We start from the raw sequence: 19,564 nt of genomic DNA, 5'->3' as shown, positions 1-19,564 counted from the left end.
TCACCCCGCTGTCTCACCAACATACGTTTACCCTGATTCTAGAAGCATCTGGTGAGATTAGTTCAATCTCTATGCTATCCAAATGTTGTCTTGTCTTGAGACTGCAACAAAGGATGACAACTAGTGTCAAATATTGTGCCTTTTTTTCTTATGTGAAACACTGTTCACTAAGATCTAAATGAAACCACCAACTCATTTAATAAAAGACACCGAAGAGCAATCAGGCTTTGAATCCCTACTGACCTGCATTGGGTACCCTAGAGGTAAAGGCTCTATTTCCCATTAATAATTTTCCAAGCTCTTTCTTCCACCCTAAGAATGGTTAATCTTAATAAAAAAAAAACCACCACAAGGACAAGAAAGTGCATACCTATATCGAAATCTACTGCCTTTAAAAAATATTTTGCTGCTGGACATCGTCTTGATCTGACTTGATTTTGCATACCTTCCAGAAAAAGAAGAGTACATGGTTGTCACATTTTCAGAAAGTGTAAAAAACAGCTTAATGTACAGAAATGAGCAAGACAAATGACAAACTGTGTTATTCTCCTACTATAGCATAATGTTCAATAAATGGCAGTTTAATAACTTTTGTATTGGTATGTGTAATAATTTCAATATAAAATTACATGTGAAACGTAACAGGTATTTCACAATTTAGATTGTATGGTAAGACTGCATGTCAATGAGTGATTATCTGGATAACAGAGCAAGAAAGTGAAACGTGCTTGTATAGGGCCACAGAAGTTTATATATACGATGTGACCCATGCACCATAGAAATCTAGCAGCCCCTGCAAGGGTTCTTACAATATCCTATATGTGGGAAGATTAGGACAGAGATGTAGTTACCTCCACACTGCCTAGCCATGGCAGGAGGAGGACAGGAGATAATGGATGTGGTTTAATTAGGCCACATCTTTATTCACCTAAAAAACTGGAAGAACTTGGCAATAAATGGTACAGTGTAGATCATCATAATTTGCTTAGTCATTTCCATATAATTGCCAACTGATCCCAGCCAGCCCATTGCTGGGATCCTGCCACTCTCCCCATGTGTGAAGTGAATGGGAGCTATAAAAGGAGGAGGGAAATCATCTCCCTGCTGTGAGACATAGTAGCCCCCCCTACACACCTCAGCTCCCTTAAGGTAGGCTTTCCTTCAAATCCTTTTCCAGTCCATTTTATCTGATAATTGTATCCCTTCCATTATGGGAAGCTGCCATGAGTTTTACGTACTTGATTTGACATTATGGCCTAACCCCCCTCCCCACCCGCACACACACTGGTCCCAAGATGTCCCAGACCTGCTGTGAGGATAAGGTGACCAGATGTCCTGATTTTACAGGACAGTCCCGATTTTTGGTCTTTTCTTATATAGGCTCCTATTACCCCCCATCCCCATCCCAATTTTTCACACTTGCTGTCTGGTCACCCTATGTGAGGAAGACAAGTACCCCGCACAACCTCAGCCATCTGGTGGTGAGGGAAAAACTCTTTCCCAGCCCCCAAAGAAAAGGGCAACTAGCAGAGTGAGTCATGAGGAAACCCAGCCCCTTTACAAATTCATGGGTGCGAATGCCAGCCCGATCCAGGTAGGAAAAGGCTTTTTTTGGGACTGGCTGGGATATAAATACCCCGCCCTTACTCTTTCAGTCAGCAGGAAGGGCAGTCTTCTCCCAAGACCTGTCCCAACTGCTTCCTGTTCCTCTCCCCTTTCCTGATCCATGCTGGTAAAACCTTCCCCCTTCCCCTTCTACTACCCATTGTAAGGGGGAGGGCCCCTTAAAGTGGCAAGAACCCTTTTTCCTCCAGCAAGCCACACAAGGACTCCCCACACGGATGCTGCAGTGAGCACACTGGTATCACTGAAACAAATAGGAAACAAAAGAACAGGAGTTCCTCACTCAGAAAACAGCTATATTTTCTGTGTCTTCACACAGTCAATGTACGTGTAGTCTCTACCCAATCCAGTCACTTTGAATCAGTAGGTTTTGAGTGTACATGGTTTGCAATGCTATGCAACCTATCTTCATTTCAATTTAAGTCTGCAGACTGCTGAGTTATAGCAACCACTATTTCCTAATCTGCCAGTGTACTCCATCCATGGAGTGCTGCTTCCAAACCTCACTCTACTAAATTAGTAACATACCTCCATTCCAACATACAGATGCTGAAATGAAACAGGCGAGTATACTTTCAAGAAACAACCTCACAGAGCTATATGGAAGCCACATGGAGTGTGTGGCAAGGAAAAGAGTAGATAGGGCAATGATGCCTGAGACCCACATTATGAATATTACTACTAGGGAGCAAAATATCAGAGATATTTTATACCAGTCCACATTGGATATTCATACTTTGATAGCTGCTACAGTCCAAAAGGCAAATGGATTTGACTCCTCTCCTTTGAGTTTACCTGGGAGAGTGAGTATTGTACCATTCTCTGTTTTATATTACTAAAAATTATTGCAATCAGATCTAAATGTTTAAAAATCAAACATGCGTGCACAGATTGTTTTCCCACCCAGTTTTCCAAGGTGAAGAATGTTCTTAAGTAGATCCTCTATAATAATTCCACTTCAGTTCTCAAATGGAATATAAATAAATTAATGGCTATATTGTAATAGGCCTATATTTTATGCCTTTCATTCAACACACTGTTGCATCCATGTTAAACTTAAAGAACCTGCTTCAACATAAAACAGGCAATTAACACCCTTGTTAAAACACAAATTCTGTCTACCCAGTCACAAGTCATTCCCCCTCCCATCAGCGTTGGCTACTTTGCAAGCACCAAAGAAGCAGTAATTTTACAAAATAAAGTATGCCAGATGCTGTAAAGAAACTCAAAGTAGCAGGAATAAAAGAAACATGCCCAAAGGGAAATGTTAGCACACAAGACGAAAGATCTAATTAAGTTAACTGGGGAAAGGAAAAAATGAACGAGTACCTTTGATGATTTATCTGCACTGTATCTTTTGATGTGTAGGAGAGGGGATAGTTTCTGGACTTCTTCCTTCTCTTGCAACTGATTTACAGCCATTTACTTTTTGAACTAGATGAGCGGCAACATTCCCAAATGCATCCCACAGCAATTCCATCTTTTTGAAGTGTATTAACCCATGCTGTGGAATTCCTAGTCACCAGTTACCAGCCCTTGTGGCTTCACTGGAAAACAATGTTTATTCAAAAATGCCCGGATGAGTAATACTTATGGCTTAGTACACTCCTAGCATAGCTCTCAAAGCACTTAATAGAGGTGGGTAGCATTATTCTCTCCATGTTACTCACAGGAGAAACTGAGATACAGAACAGTTAAGCGCCTTGCTCAAGTTTGCAGAGGTGGTCAACAGCTGAACCAAGAGTAATACCCACATTCCCTGACTCCCGGTCTCTCATCCTACTCACTTAGCTACACACTGCTGCTACAATCTTAGGTAATACAGGGTATTTGGAAGAAAATTCTTGATCCGCCACCCTAAAAAGCACCAAATGCCTCCAACTATGATCCTCATTTGTAATGAAGTACTACCTCCTAGTATACCAATTTGCATATTTATCCAAATATACTTTTTTGGCATCGACATTTAATGATGCAGCAATACGGTTTATGTCTTCCATCCTGTTAATGACACACACACAATTTCACATGGAACCATCTTCTACCCTAGTGCACATGCTTTTCTTTTACTATGATGAACTGATGTAGATTTACTTACTTATAAAAAGCCTGGTTCTCCACCCCACACTTCCAAAGATGCTTGCAGGCTGCTGGTGTAGAGGTATGAAATGACAACATAGCCTTTTTCTAAGTGTCATAAAAAGAAATAAGGAAAAAAAAAACATACAAATTGAATTCTTTAAAGACTGTGAAATAGTCTTCCAGGGAACTGATAGAAACTCCATCCACTAGAAACATTTAGGATCAAAATTTTCTTAAGTGACACCAATCCACACTTCACTGCAATCCATTTGCACTTGATTTCCCCGCCCCCATCTGTGAAAATGGATTTTTCACATAGCAAAGCTACTTTTGTGGGGGAGAAGGAGCTGATTGAGTGGTTTGATAACAGAGAAAAGGACTCAAGGTCATACCCATTATAGCTGTAGGTAGTTAAAGCTGAGTTTTATGCAAATGAAGCACCACAATAATTTTCATATTTAATGAATATGCATTGCCTCAATTCCCCTGTCAAATCCTTGAATTCTTTGCTTCTCCTGCATATAAAGACAATAAATTCTCTCCCTCAAAGCCATCACTTCCTCCTCGAGTTCCCTCATCCTCTCTGACCTGGCTCCTCCTCGACTTTCCATTAAGGTCTTCTCCTCTCGCTCTTGTTCTCCACATAGTCCCCCTTGTTCTCCTTCCCTCTTTGGCTACCCCTTCTCCCTGCTGACTGGCTCTCCTTCTCACTACCATGTCCATGCCTATCTTTGGCTCTCTTCATCCACTACTTCAAACTCCCCACCCCCACCCCACAGTGCTCTCATTTAAATTTCCCTATTTCCCTGGACTGACTCCCCCCATATCCCTTGCCATGGCTCATTCTATATCCCCCCTGCTAGTTTCTTGTTCTCCATGTCTAGCTTTCTTTCTTCCATCCTCCCTCCTTCCCCAATCTAGACTATGGTTCTCAACATGTCCACAGCCTTGGAGACAGCAATGCCCAACATCACTCTGACCCCCATTACTCTACCATCCTGAAGGTCATGGGCAGGTTAAGAGGAATGCTTTAGGCAGAGCCTCTGTGGTCAGAACACGGGAGAATGAACAAATACTAGAAGACACTAACTATACAGACACTAGATAGTGAGCTTCTCCCACAAGTCTGCAGTTCTCCCAGGCAGCTGCTTGGGAGTCCAGCAGGATGCGCCTCAAATCAGAAGGCTCCCAAACAAATCAAGAGACTTTAAAATTCAGGTCTGGGTTAAGGCCTCCTGAGTGCTTCTTGTGTCTGGGGTGACTCTATAGTCCCTGCTTCACTTTACCTTTCTGGACTCAACTCCCAAAAGGTTTCACAAGTCAAACAGCAGCAGCCTTTCTTGAGTTCTAGTTTATTAACGTAAATCAAAATAATTCAAAACTGTCCTTAAAGTCCCAACATAATTCAAGCAACCACAGCAAGGCTCCTCTTAACTCGAGTCTTCCATTAATCTCTGTCTGCCTTGTCCAACTCTCTGGCTCTGAGGGTATATATATATACACACAGCAGTTAAACACCCATGGCTGGCTCCAGTCAGCTGACTCAGGCTCACAGGGCATGGGCTGTGAGGCTGTAAAATTGCTGTGTAGACATTTGCGTTCAGCTTGGAGCCTGAACTCTGGGACCCAATGAGTGGGTAGGATCCCAGAGCCTGGGCTCCAGCCCAAAACTGAGCATCTATACAGCTATCTTTAGGCCCACAGCCTGAGCCTCAGTGAGCTTGAGTCAGCTGACCCCGAGCCAGCCAGGGCCAGGGGGTCTTTTATTCTAGTGTAGACATCAGCAGGCAAACTCCCACTGCTGCTCCCCTGGTTTCTCAGAGTCCTGCAGGAGCCTTCTGCTCACTGCAGTTCTTTTGCAGTAACTACCACAACATCCTCTCCCTGTTTCCTGTTCTCCCCTCTTTCTAAAATCCAGTTGCCTTTTGTCAGGCCCCATAGTGAGGCTGTTAATGAGGCTCAAGTGGCCTGCCAGTTCCCTCTTAAAAATCCCACTCCACCCTGTAACAGCCCACTTGAAAATTTAACCATATAGGTCAGAGGCTTGACACTCCTGTGCATTACTCACATTTTATGCTGGTGCAATTCCCACATTTAGATAATTTGACCCTTAAAACTAGATTGCATAAATACTAGGGAACAAATTGTAAGGAAAAATCCCTGCACCGCATGGTTGGATTAGATAAACCTAATATAGATGTTGTCAGATCTAATCCCTTTGTCAAAGTAGATGTCTTTTTATTGTTTTTGAGAAAAAAGATAAGTTTATTTTTATTTTATGTGTAATCTACAATATATGAAATACAATTTGTCAAACCACCCATTAAAAAGACCTGTTTTAAAATTAAAATACATTAGTAGCTTTTTAAAATTAAATTTAAATCACCCATACTAATTTAGTATAAAAATAATATCCAACCTCTCTCTGAGCTCCAAGCACATAAAAGGTCTTCCCTTCAAATTTCAATTTACAGACATCAGCCCTAAGAAGAAAAAATCTTTTAAGTAAAGGAAAAAATTGCAGTGAATAAAAGTGATGTGCATTTTCATGCAAATTTAACTGATTTACAAATATAGAGCAGGCTGCCATGGAACACAATGCTATTATCTCCTCAACAGTGCACTCTTCGTAAATAGTGTAAAATCCATAGTGCTAGAGCAAACAATATACAGTACTAATTTTTTTTCAGAGTAGAGAATATAGACTTGGGATGTTATACTTTCCACATTGTTGTGAGCATTTAAAGAGTTCATTTGGACCAGGGAGGAAAGAGAAGGAAGCTGCTGAGACGTGAAGTGGAGATAAAAATTCTAAAGTATAAATATCAATTTCTCATCTTTAAAATCTTGGAACCTATTTGGTACTTAAAATGACGAATGGGTAACATCTTTAGGAGCCAGATGCTGCATAGAAAGGTCTGGAAGTTTCCACAAAGAATGCTGCAAATGCATCTCATTTCTCACCAGCAATATTCCATCTGTTTGCATATCTGCTTATTTATGCATTGATGTCACTTATCATTGTATCCGAGCACTTACAAATAGCACATAATATGCCAAATTGCATGGATTTTTATGATGCTTAGTATCTCTAATATTAGGTACAATGAGATAAAATGTATTTTACTGTGTGTCCTAATCAAGATTTAAATCACTAAAAGAGGACATACCAGTAGTGCAATAACCTGCTTCCCCTAGTTTATGCATTTTCATTTAATTGAATGATAAATTATGAAATGAGTAAACCTATTAAAATTACTGTAGTTTCTCAAACATTTCTAAGACTTTAGCAAGCAAATGGTTGACACTGAAGAGATTCTAGATGCAAAGAAAAATGTGCTACAAAGAAAAAACTTTCTGACAGGTATTGCATTTTAATCATAAACGTACCATATCAATGAAAGGACTGATGCTTACTCAGATATTTTAACTGAGGCCCTGTGATAAGGGTAATATTTTGCTTCTTTTTTCTTTTTTGACTGATCCATTTATTTGAAATGAGCATGTTTTGCCAGCATATAGTGAAAGGTTTTAACACAAGGGAAGATGCCTGAAGGTTGCAGGTCACCAGAGTACCATGTGCTCCAGCCACACCCCCAAGAATGCTTTCATTTGCCTGCAGTTTAGGGAGAAATAGATAGAGGTGGCTACTCTCATTTTAGGCAAGTGAGGGATTCCAGACTGGCCAACTTTATGGGGTTTTTAGATGTTTCTGTACATCTGCAGTGGAAAAAAACAGTCTACAAAGAAATCCCCATCTGTATGGCTTATCTTCCCTATTCCCCCACCTCTTGGGGAATGGCAATCAATGACAGCTCCGTTCTACCCCCTTCTAAGATGATACTCTGGGAACATTACATGTAAAGAGCCATCTAGGAGGCAGTTGCTCCTGTCATTTGTTCAGCAATTGCTCTGATTACTTGAACTACCCACTCAGACCTTTGGAATTAAAGTGGGGAGGATGGCTGAGATATCAATGAAAACTCTCCCAGTGTTCCCTCTAATACTTCCAGTACGTGTGGGGGGGATGTTTTGCAATTAAATTGGCATGAAGTACTGTTTTTTGGAGTGGCATTTGGTTTGGTTTTATCCTGCGATGAAGGTGGTTATTTTGAGTGAGGTTGCTTTTATTAGCAATTAAACTGATTTGGAGGAAGGGGTTATTTTGCAATGTAGATGATTGGGCAGCTGGAATTAAATGCTAGTAATAGGATGAGACAGATGAATAAAACATTTTGCCAGGATACAAATGGCGAAGAATATGAAATGCTGAAGACTTTTGCATCTCTTCTTTCCTCTGTCCTTCTCTCTCTCAGTCTTGGTATGTATCTACAAATTTGTAATTATTCAAAATTGTGCAAATTTATGAACACTTGAAAGTTCTAGAGTTTTCTCCAAGAATGTTGGAAGGTATGGGATTAGGCTATGACAAGAGAATCCCCATCTGACCCTCTGGGGCAGCATTAATTCCCTTGCACCAATGAAGTGATATAAAGGGAAATTAGCCTGGGCCAAAGACTTGGCTGTATGCCACACCAAACACAACTATAACTGCCAATAATTCTAATCAAAGCAGTGGCCTATTCTAGAATTTGACCATTGACCTTCTGCACAATCCTTGCTTATAAGAGCTAATTAAGATGAAAATAAGTGGCGGACACCATCATTTCTAAGCTATTCCATCAGCTACCAAAAAGCTGGAGATTTTATGAAAAAGACTGGAAATGCTGGCAAGAAACCTTCAATCTGTCTTCACTAATGTTGTCATAACTTCAGATTTGCCCTATAACAGTGAAATCCTTGAGATAAGAAGTTGCCTTAAGAAAGAAAAAGCATAGGGGCCAAATTTACTTATATTTAGAAATCTGCCAAGGAATGATAATTTATAAACATATAAAATCCCATCTCCTCTCCTACCTGGAGTACTTTTAAAAAAAATCCTATTTTTTCTTTTCATATTTGAATGAGAAATTGACAGCACATTCAAGAGCCAAGCATAACGTGGTAGGAATTGTGAAAGCTTTCCTTTGCACCCCTGCCATTATACCACATTAGTGACCTCCAATATGACAGCTATTCAATTTTTGAGCATCTCTGTCAATTAGTTTGACTTGTCCAAGTTTGTCATGTAGACTAACTTCCAGTAAGAAGCAGAATGAGACCAATTTCTTTTTCATAAGTGATCTAAAAATCCTTGAAAAACAACATGTGGAAGGGCAAAGAAGTGAATCTTCAATATTCCCTGTAGCTTCCTTAAAGGAATTAGGAGGAAAACACAATTAAAATAATCTTATATAATAACCTGATTACAGTTGATATGCTTACCATTTTAACAAATGAATTCTTTTATTTCCCTGGAAAACTACAAAGCCCGTTGCTGTGAATCCTAAAAAAGTAGTGGTCCCGGTTGAATCCTTAAAATAAGAGAAAAAACACAAATTAAAGTTATTTGTTTGATTTCTTCCCCCCCCCCCATACGTATGTATATTGTTGATGGTATAAATTCTTAGTCCATTGCAGTCACAGATACGGTATCTGCGTTTTTCTTAGGACTAAGCTTATTTGTCAACTACATTTTTCTCAACATCTAAGTTCAATCCTCAGCAATAAAAAGTCTTGTTTCTTATTTACTATTTGACTGGATAAAACTGTCTTATGCTTTGTTTTCCTTCACATGTAGATTTTGGCACAATGGTAGCACTGAAAGGCTTATTCTTTTCTACAAGCACATACACAAATAGTCCCATTTGATATCAAAATGCTCACCAACATGAGCAAGGGATTCAGTTTTGCCCAAATGTAGTATTCTCATCTTATCTGCTTCAGCCTTGAAATTCACAGGAACAAGCTCTCTCATATGATTTCCAATACTTCACAATATCATCTCTGCTGGAAATATTGCCACAAGACAGCCTTTCTTGCTGTATTTAGATATTTCCAGTTTTGGTGGAAACCAGAAGTGCAAAGATAAGTGGTGTTTTCTTTTAAATCAGAACACCAAACTTTTTTGAATTCCACAAAGAAAAGGTTGGATTCAAATTTTTCTGAGCAAAAGTTTAGGTCAGTTCATGTTTTATACTAATCAGCTTTCCTATGCCTATTTCCAAATGCTCATTTGCCTGGCTTAATCTGCTTCACTATTCTATAAGCTTTATTTCAAATCATTATGCAGTCAAAGAATATCAGGGTTTTTTTAAGCTTCCTGTGAAAAGTAAAAGCAAAAACACAGAGGGACACAGTTTCAAATGTAAGTACCCTACTGTGATTACTATTAAAAAGTCTATAATAACCATACAATGAATGACATCTGAAATAATGCAGTATGATTCTCATCCAAAGCTCACTGAAGTAAAAGGAAGTCTTTTCATTGACTTCAGTGGGCTTTGGATCAGGCCCCTTATCTAATTTAGGAAAGAAATATCTGCAATAATGCAGATATAGCTTTGGATAAGGGTTGACTATTTAATGGTGAGCGTGGTAAACTGCTACAAGTGTGCGTGGGATCTATAGGTCACTTAGTTTGCCCCATAAAACCATGTTGGAATGCAGTATTATTGAAATATAACAATTCAAAACAACAATTAGAGCATCATAAAAACTGGCAACCTTAACAGCAAAATTATAAAGGCAAATCACCATCACTCAAAAATGCAGATGTATGGTGGCTTCATTTGTACACGAGATGAGACAACTAGTGGTTATAACCAAAGACACCTTTGTAAAAGAAACACAGAATAGTAAAGTAGTGGACAATATGTAAGTACATGTCCAATTCACCCTTTTGCATATGCAATTTCCTGTTTGTGTTATGGTTTGTACATTTTGCAGCTGCAACTGAAACACTTGTGTTCAAAATGTTAGCCTAGAAGTCCCAGCAATTGGTTGTGGCTTCTGGATAACAGTAACACATTGTTACTGAAATTCTTAGAAAATGTGAAGTACTTCCCATTTAGAATATTTGTTTAACTCTAAAATACTGTCTCTCAGAAATTACATGCACTATGTAAGATTGAAACTTAGTAAACTCCTTCATAAGATTACATTAAGGGAGAGTTTTGAATGGCAAAGAAAAGATCAGTTATCAAAACTTTTCACACAGTACACTTAGCAAAATATACTCTACCTAGTATGTTTACTTAGGCTATCATTTTCTGTTGACTAGAAACAGTTATGAGCAATAACTGTTGTAAGAAAACAGCACAGCACAGCACTACAAGCTGTTCACACGGTTGGGATGGAATTACAATACTTGTGACCTGCCAGGACCCCCAAAAAAGATCTCCTCATACTGACACAGCATGCTAGAGTGTCATACTCTGGAATACTGCCTATGCAAGGCAGTACTTCTGGGACTGACACACAGGTGTTTGTCAATCAACATTTTACAAAGCTGCAACATCTCTCTAACTTTCTGGGGAGGCTCTTTTAGAAATGTTTTAGTACACATGGCTGGACAAAAATGGGACTAATTCATTATTAACCTGTAAGAAGATAATTTATTTTAAAAACCCTGAACTATTACCTTGCAAGGATGAGGATCAACGCCATAGGTTTCCAAAGAATGTGCTTTCAGTAGTAAATTAAATTCAGCAACAGCTGGGCTCTGTCCACTGAAATTACACAAGGCAAATGTATCAGTTTAACAAAAACACAAGATAAAAGGTATACTTCAGTTCGGTTCAGTAGGCCACAGTCATCAAAACCAGACAAAGAAAGAAAAGACCTACTAACACATACACAATTTCAACCATATAATATTTGCAAAGAGGGAACTAGGAGATCTTTCATGTGATTTCTGCTGGTGCTCTGCCCTAATGCCTAATCTTTTCAGATTACGTTTTGATGCTTTTTGCATACCGCCAGGACTTCAGTGATCTGTCCAGTTAATCAGGGTTATCAAGTATCCATCAAATGTCTGTTACCTTCTCATGTACGCACAAGTTGAGTCTTACAATGAAATAAACCTCAGCATCTGTTTTTTCCACTCACAACCTCCCAAACTAACTTAAAAGGATTGTCCAGATTAAGATACATTCCTTCCAGCTCAGGGTATTGACAAGGCAATCATATTACACAGACTACTGAGACACATGCCTAATTATAGCAGAGCCTGCTACTACCACCATGGTTTAAAATTTGTCAGCATTTCCATTATATGCCCTTATTTTTAGGGGGTGGTCTCAAATCAACCATAAATATTCACTAAAGCCTAAAACATGGAATGCAAAGTCTCAACTTTGAAGCAAGTGTTACTGGTTTTAACTCCTTCATTGCCAGCTTCCATTATAAACCATTGCAAGATTATTTTTTTAAGATACTGTGGAATGCCAATATTTTCAAATAGATGCATTGGTAATATGAGAGACAAAGCTCTTTGTGGTATCCTAATATCTAGTTTGTTTTGACCACAGCCGCCCATTGAAGCAAGGACTTCATTGAGCTGCCCATAATGATGTCCAGGTCCCTTTCCTGAGGTGATACAGTTTAGTACCCTGTAAGGTATCAGAGTAGTTCAAATGTTTTCCTCCAATGTGCATAATTTTGCATTTACAAAACATTGAACTACTCCTGCCACTGTGCTGCCTGCAGTGTTATCCTAGCTTTCTTAGGTCCTCTCTGACATTCCTCAGTCTCCCTGGGGGTGACTAAAAAACACCTTTGTTATCTACAAATTTGGCAATGTAACAACTAGCCCCTCTTTTCAAATCATTAGTAAATATATTAATCAACATCAGACCTAGTACACAATCTTGTGGCACCCCGCTGTTATTCTCTTGCCATAATGAAAATTCATGTTCATTTCTCTGCTTTAATTTTAGTCTCTACCAGTGTTTTATTCAGGAAATTTTAAGTAAGTTATGTTGATGGTTCTCTTCTAAAACACCGTAGGTGAGAGATCCAGAAACAGAGCACAAGACTCCTGAGTCCCAGTCCAGTGCTCTCTATCCCCTGAAGCACACTGCCTCACTATTTACTCTGGCATGTCTGGACCTTATAATCTACATCAGAACAATGTAAAACATTAACTCAACAGAGACGAAGAGAAGAGAAGAGCTAGTCAAAAACTTTTCATTGATTTTTTTTCCTGATTAAAAATAGATTTTGGAAAGAAAAAAATTTTCACAAATAATTTTGGTTTCCTTCAAAACTGATTATCATTATTATTAAACTGAAAAATATTTTCATTTTCTTTCAAATCAAAATTTTCTTTTCAGTTCAGGATGAGGGGCTTTCAGGAGGTTAGAGATTAGGAAGAACAAGGCATTTCTTCCCTTTCTCCCAACTTTTTCCAGTATGAAAAAAGGGTAAAAAGTATGAAAACAAAGCAATCTGAAATGAACATTTGTTTAGACATATTGAAAAATTCCATGAAACATATTAAACTAAAAATGTTCATTTTGTTCAGAAATTTTTGCAAAAGAGGAGACCCACTTACCTCTTTTTGACCAACCCTACTGAAGTGTAAACCAAGTAGAAATAATGAGCCGAACCATATTGTAAATGAATATTATAAATTGTACAAGATTTTGCCTCATGTACTTGTAGATTACAAATTCAATCAGCTACTAAAACACACCCCAATTTTCTTTGGAGCCTGATATTAAGACCACTGCAGAGATGACCTGTTCTGCATAAAATGAACCAGGGGAATTCTCTATTGACAAAATACACAGAGATATCAGTAATGCTATGGGAAATAAGATGGCAGGAATCTGTGGAATTACTGCGGAGCCATTAAAAAGCACCAAACCAGCTATTATTTGCAGCTGCAGGCACTGACAATATCATCCGGAGAACAGAGTCAGTACCATCCAACTGGCAAAAAGGCACTATTTTACTGCTTTAGAAATGCGAAGGCCACAAACAAGACTGTTGTGACTACTGCAGCATTACACTTCTATCCATCCCGAGGAAAGTTTTTGCTTCTGTCTTATTGGCCTGACCCTCGGATATCTTCAGAAAAAGAAGACCATAAGTTGGTTTCACTCCCAGCCATTCCACAATAGAGCAAATCTTCACAGTGTGCCAGCTTATTGAGAAGGCATGAAAATTCAAGCATCCCATTCACACTGCATTTGTTATTTCAAGGCCGCTTTTCATTAACAACATGGAATTGCTTTGACTGATCTTGAAACTCACAGGCTTCCTTGACAAACTCTGTAGAATGTTCCATCTTGTATATGAGGACTCCTCAAGCTGCATTATTGTAAATGGGAAAATAACTGCCTTCTTCTGAATTACATCAGGAGTTCAACAAGGATGCATTGCATCCCCAGAACTCTTCAACGCAGTCAAAGACAACGTACTTGACCAGATGCTAAGTAAATGTATTTTAGGCAGACCCTTTGATAAGAACCTTACCAACATCAATTTTTCCAATGGCATAGTGTTAGTTATTGAACTAGTGGATTAGCAGGCTGTGGCATTTAAAGCCCTGGAAAGCTCAGTGAAGAGCTCAGACTGAAAATTAATTGGAGGAAAACCCAAAAAAAAAAAAAAAGTCTTCCAGTTGGTGATTTTGAACATGCTATGGGCTCTAGCATCTTATTGGGCAACCATCTAGTCAAGATTGTCAGTGATTTCATCTACCTCGTCTCTGTTATCAATAATTTGGTTAGCATCAAGAAAGCACTTGAAGCCTACACTGCAAAATTGTCATAAGTAAAAGGGTACCTCATCACGAACATCTTTCACAAACAAAAACTTTGATAAGCAGAGAGATGAAGCTAAGGATATATAATGCTTTGGTGGTCAATGTGTAACGTGGCTGAACACTATCAAGACTATAAAGAGGTTGGACACCACTCAGATGAAGTACCTACAAATGATAAATTCATACTGTTTGATGTTTTTGAAGTTGAATGAAGAGAGCTGCTTCCTAACTAGACAGATCATGCTTTCTCAAATGGATGCACAACACTATATAAGGTGGTATGGTCATCTATTCTGCCTGAGCTTCCCTGCGAGAAGTATCTTTGACTTTGACCCAATGAAAGCAGGATGGAAAAGACCCCCCAAAAGTCCTAAAACAAGATGGATGGATGGCATCAGACACATATTCCTCATAGCTATCCTACTGCATAACATGGCAAAAATGGCTCAGGATATATCATCATGGAGGCACACAACATGTTTGATGACCTCTATGTTGTCCAAGCAAGAGCATGAGAATGAACTAAACCTAACCTTAATAATCTAATTGGTCCTTTTCATGGTAAGGAGATAATTTCTTTTTTCTAAATAAATGTACCTATGTCAAATCTTAACATCAGAGCAAGCTGAAAATTGATCACCGTCTTAACATTAAATGCTACTTTTGATCAGTGTCAGGAGCCTTTAAACGTTCTGCTTAAGATGGCCTCACACAAAGTCCTTTCATCTAAGGGAAATCATCCAATTAATGCCCTTAACCTGCAAACTAGGGAACATAACCAAGTATCTCTGTGGTTTATATTTCACTTCAATCAGGAAAGCTGGGTAAGCTTTCCTGATTGAAATTCTTGTATTTCCAGTAGGCCTCATATGTGCACACATATAATTTATTCAGCATTAAAGAGAATCCTAAATATATTACATTTTCAATCAGTTTCCAAGTCAGAAAGCCCAGAACTGTGCACTCAGGAAAAAGGACTGGTATTTTTGTGTGCAGAAAAGCCTGGCAGCCTACAATACAAAATGAAAAAATGCATTTCTGATTTGAATTCAGAGCTCTACAACTGGGATAAGCTATGCATTAACGACTCATCCTATGTGCACTCTGCAACTATCCCATGAGAATCTATCCATTTCAAAACTCCAGCTAAAACTTCGAAGAGATACTCCAACTGAAGAACTGAACAGCTCATAACGTGTTCTGCTATTTTCTTTTAAACTAATGAGAAGTGCACATTAGAGGATGTAGAAACTCCCACTATTTACTTCCATATGCACCTCTGGATCTGATGCTCTTTGAAAGCCAGGGAATTATGAAGCTCAATGGGAAAGGCTTTCCAGGGACGTGGATTAAGGGTTATGTCACTGACACAACTTGCTTCCCCACACCACCACACTAATTCACATCTAAAATCCCTTTTTCCTTCATTCCCTATCATTTGGGGCCTGATGAGAAGCAAAGCACATCCTTTGCTGCAGTCAGAGTTGAGGGTGCACCTCACAGGATTATTGGTCTCGTTTCTTTAAACAGTTTATGATATGTTTGTTTATAGAGAACCATGCACTAGTGAATCAAAAAAAAGTGTTTGTCAGATTTATTTCATGCCACTGGCCTACTGAATGATGTTGGGCAAGTCACTTCCACTCTCTGTACTTCAGTTTCCCCATCTGTGAAACGGGGATAATGACACTTATTTCTAAAATGCTTTGAGATCTACCAGTGCAAAGCATTATTTAAAAGTTATTATTTATGGTTTTGTAATCACTTTTGTATCACTTGGAGCCACCTGCTGCTGAACACTTATATACTATGTTCGTTCCAGGAGTCATTGCTCAACATTAAACTGTGGACAGGTTAAAGCAATTCAAAGACTTACAAAGCATTCATGTAATGATCTATTCAGAAGTGCTAAGCATCCTCAGTATCCACTGAAGCCAATGTAAGCTGCAAACCCTCCACTCTTCTAAATTTATACAGGTTTAAATAACATAGAACGAAGTCCCTTTTGAGATTCCCTTTCACTCAGGGTTGTTGATGCTGATCATCCTCTGCTATAATCTCAACAAGATAGATCACAGGGATTTTCTATGAAGGCCCTCCATCTCCGAAATGTTCTCCATCTCATTATATGCTAGATCATGTGTGGCATCTTTTAGCAGAACTCAAGACATTCAAGTTTTCTTTTAAGTTTGTGGATTTGCCTGTGTTCTATAAAGGATTCTCTGGGTGATTTATTTCTTACATGTCAGGGGCAGCTACCAGATTTGTGGGCTTTTTAAAATCTTTTTTATCCATGCTAGTTGAAAATTCTACAAAGCCATGTGTCCAATATGCTGAAATCCTTACACAGTTTTTAGTTTTCCCTTATTCAGACAAACTTCCTATGTGCTCAAGAACAGTTTTGATTGCAGGCTATATTAAAACCTGAGTAAAGACTTCAGGACTTGGCATTAGGTTTTTAGTTTCTGATGGAGACACTAAGGAGAATTAAGCACCTAAAACTCTAAATAGTGCCTCATTCCCATAAATACAGATCTATTAAGATTAGCCCAGAAGTAAAAAAGGCACTGTTAGTAAACTCAGTTAGTATACAGTTTTTGACTGCATTGCTTTGCAGTAGTTACGATGAAATTACCATGCAGATAACTTTATAGAGAAGTGCAGAATGAAAAATCTTCTAAACTACTTTCCAACCCTGTTCTGTAGTTTGTCATTGAGTCTTTTACATTAAAAATAGGAAGGCAAAACTTTGCAAACTATCTAAGCAATGGCACTGCTCCTCTTGGGATTCCCATGGCAACCGGTATCACAACAGAGCAAAAGCTTTAAATTCATCTCGAAGAATGTCAGTTACTGCACAGGGTGAGTAACCTCCTCCTCTTCTTTGAGAGGTGTCCCTGGGCTGCTCCTCTCCAGGTGTCTGAAAAACAGTATCCCGTAGGATGGTTTGGACTTCAGATGAGGCAAAAGGCTGTTGACAAGACAGCTCTACCTAATCTGGTGTCAGACGCTGCAATGTGGATGAGAGTGTAGTGATTAGTGAAGGTAAAGCTCAATGCCCAGGTAGCTGCCTTGTGTATGTCAAACAGTGGGACATTGCAGAGACGAGAAAGTGGACACAGCTCTGGTAGAGTGTGTTCTAATTGATGTAGGAGGTTGTATTTGCCTGACTTGGTAACAAAAGCATATGCAGTCACCAGTCCATCTGGAAAGTCTCTGTGTAGCGATAGCATTTCCTTGTGAGCGCTGAGTGGTAGAGACAAAATGTCTGGGGGTCTTCCTTTTACCTGGATAGAACAAAACCATGTAGGATAATGTTCTGTGAACATTAAGAGTGTAAATTATTGATTCAAAGGCGTTAGCATGAGGTTTGGGGGGGGGGAATGCTGGGAGGTGTCTCTGTTTACTGAGGTAAAAGGAAGAGTGTATGTGGAGTGTGACCTTATCATGGAAGAATGTGGTAAACGGAGGGTCTGCCATAAGCACTCCCATTTCTCCTACTCATCTGGCAGACGTGATTGCTATGAGGAAGGCAGTCTTCATGGACAGGTGGAGAAAGGAGCAGGTAGCCATTGGTTCAAAGGTATATTCATCAGGGCTTTGAGGACTAGGTGTAAATCCCAAGGTGTAGCAGGTGGTTCCACATCAAGATATAATGTCTGGATACACTTCAGGAACCTTTTGGTGATTGGATGGGCAATCTTATGGTGGAAGGCGGTGATTGCTGCGAGGTGGACCTTGAGTGAGCTCGTAGAGAGGCCAGCTGTTTTAAAGTGTAACAGGTAAACCAGTATCAGTGGGAGTGAAGCAGAAACTGGAGAGGTCTGCTTGTCAGCGTACCAAGATGTGAACTGTTTCCATTTACGCATGTAGGTAGTGTGCATGTTGTATGTTTTGCTGTTAGCAAGACAGTGCGTACTTGGTCCGAACATGTTAACTCTGCATTAGAGAACCATTGATCAGCCAGGTCCTCAGGTGGAGACATTGGGGCGAAATAGTTGTCCCTTGCGTTGTGATAGGAGGTTGCTGAGAGGGGAAAGGGGAATGGGTGGCTTGGCTGACATGCGCAGGAGGAAGGGGTATCACGGTTGTCTGGGCCACTCTGGGGCTATGAGAATGATGTTGGCTCTGTCTGTTCATATCTTCTGAATTACTCTGTACAATAGAGGCATTGATGGGAATGCATACATGGGAGCTTCGGTCCAACAGAGCATAAAGGCGTTTCCCCATGAGTGTTTCCCCAGGCCTGGAGCAGAATGTCGGGCATTTTTTGTTTGTTGCTGTGGCAAATAGATCCAGTTGGGGATAACCCCAGGTCTGGAAAATGTTGGAAAGAATGGAGTCGTTGAGTTCCCACTCGTGCTGTATGGGGAATGATGAGCTGAGCTATGTGGAGATATAGATATTGTGCTGAAGGCACCAGTTCCAAAGTTTTACCACCTCTGTGCAAAGGGAGTGTGACCAGGTTCCCCTCTATCAGTTGACATAAAACATGCACGCAATGTTGTCGGTCATGATTTGAATTCGATGGTTTTGGATGATGGGAAGGAAATGGAGGCAGGCATTGCATACGACCCGGAGCTCTAGCAAATTTATGTTAAGCTTGGTTTCTGAAGTGGCCCATAGACCCTGAGTGGTGAGGTGGCCGATGTGTGCTCCCCATCTTGTGAGGGATACATCTGTGGTGATGGTAATTGAAGGGGGATGTTGTCGGAAGGGAATCCTGGTGCAGAGGTTGATGGGAGAGCATAGGCACCAACTTTCCGCAATGCCGGTGGGTGCCTGTGCCTCCCACCCCCTTTCCTGTCCCAACTCCACCCTTTCCCTGCCCCATTCCAACTCCTTCCCCAAAGTCCCCACCCCAACTCCGCCCCTTCCCTGCCCCTATTGGACCCCTTCCCCAAATCCTTGCCCCGGCCCTGCCTCTTCCCTGAGCACGCTGCATTCCCCTTCCTCCCCCCTCCCTCCGAGCTGCGCGAAACAGCTGTTTCATGGCACAAGCGCTGAGAGCTAGAGGGAAAAAAAGTGGGCACACAGCGTGCTCAAGGGAGGAGGCAGAGGTGAGCTTGACCGGGGGGGTGGGGCGGGTAGCTGCCGGTGGGTTCCGAGTCAGTGCCTATGTGGGAAAGGTCTACAGAGAAGTGAGTCCTTGACTTTCTGGGGCATAGTTAGTAACCTGTTTAGCCTGTGCTTGTTTGGTTTGTA

At 40.1% G+C, this 19,564-nt stretch overlaps 1 protein-coding gene across 3 annotated transcripts in view; it reads right to left on the bottom strand.

Annotated features, from left to right (window-relative positions):
- The window catches only part of FRMD3 (FERM domain containing 3), a 210,241-nt gene that overhangs the window by 37,758 nt on the left and 152,919 nt on the right, over positions 1-19,564 (bottom strand). For all 3 annotated transcript variants that reach the window (XM_050945811.1, XM_050945813.1, XM_050945814.1), the window contains 5 exons: positions 11,228-11,315; positions 9,031-9,119; positions 6,125-6,188; positions 3,722-3,810; positions 371-445 (listed from right to left, as the gene is read on the bottom strand). In XM_050945811.1, coding sequence (XP_050801768.1) covers positions 371-445; positions 3,722-3,810; positions 6,125-6,188; positions 9,031-9,119; positions 11,228-11,315 — 405 coding nt within the window. The remainder of the gene's footprint in view (positions 1-370; positions 446-3,721; positions 3,811-6,124; positions 6,189-9,030; positions 9,120-11,227; positions 11,316-19,564) is intronic.

The sequence above is a fragment of the Gopherus flavomarginatus genome, chromosome 3 (assembly GCF_025201925.1).
Source record: "Gopherus flavomarginatus isolate rGopFla2 chromosome 3, rGopFla2.mat.asm, whole genome shotgun sequence".
NCBI lineage: Eukaryota > Metazoa > Chordata > Testudines > Testudinidae > Gopherus > Gopherus flavomarginatus.
This window is presented reverse-complemented; position numbering and strand designations above follow the sequence as displayed.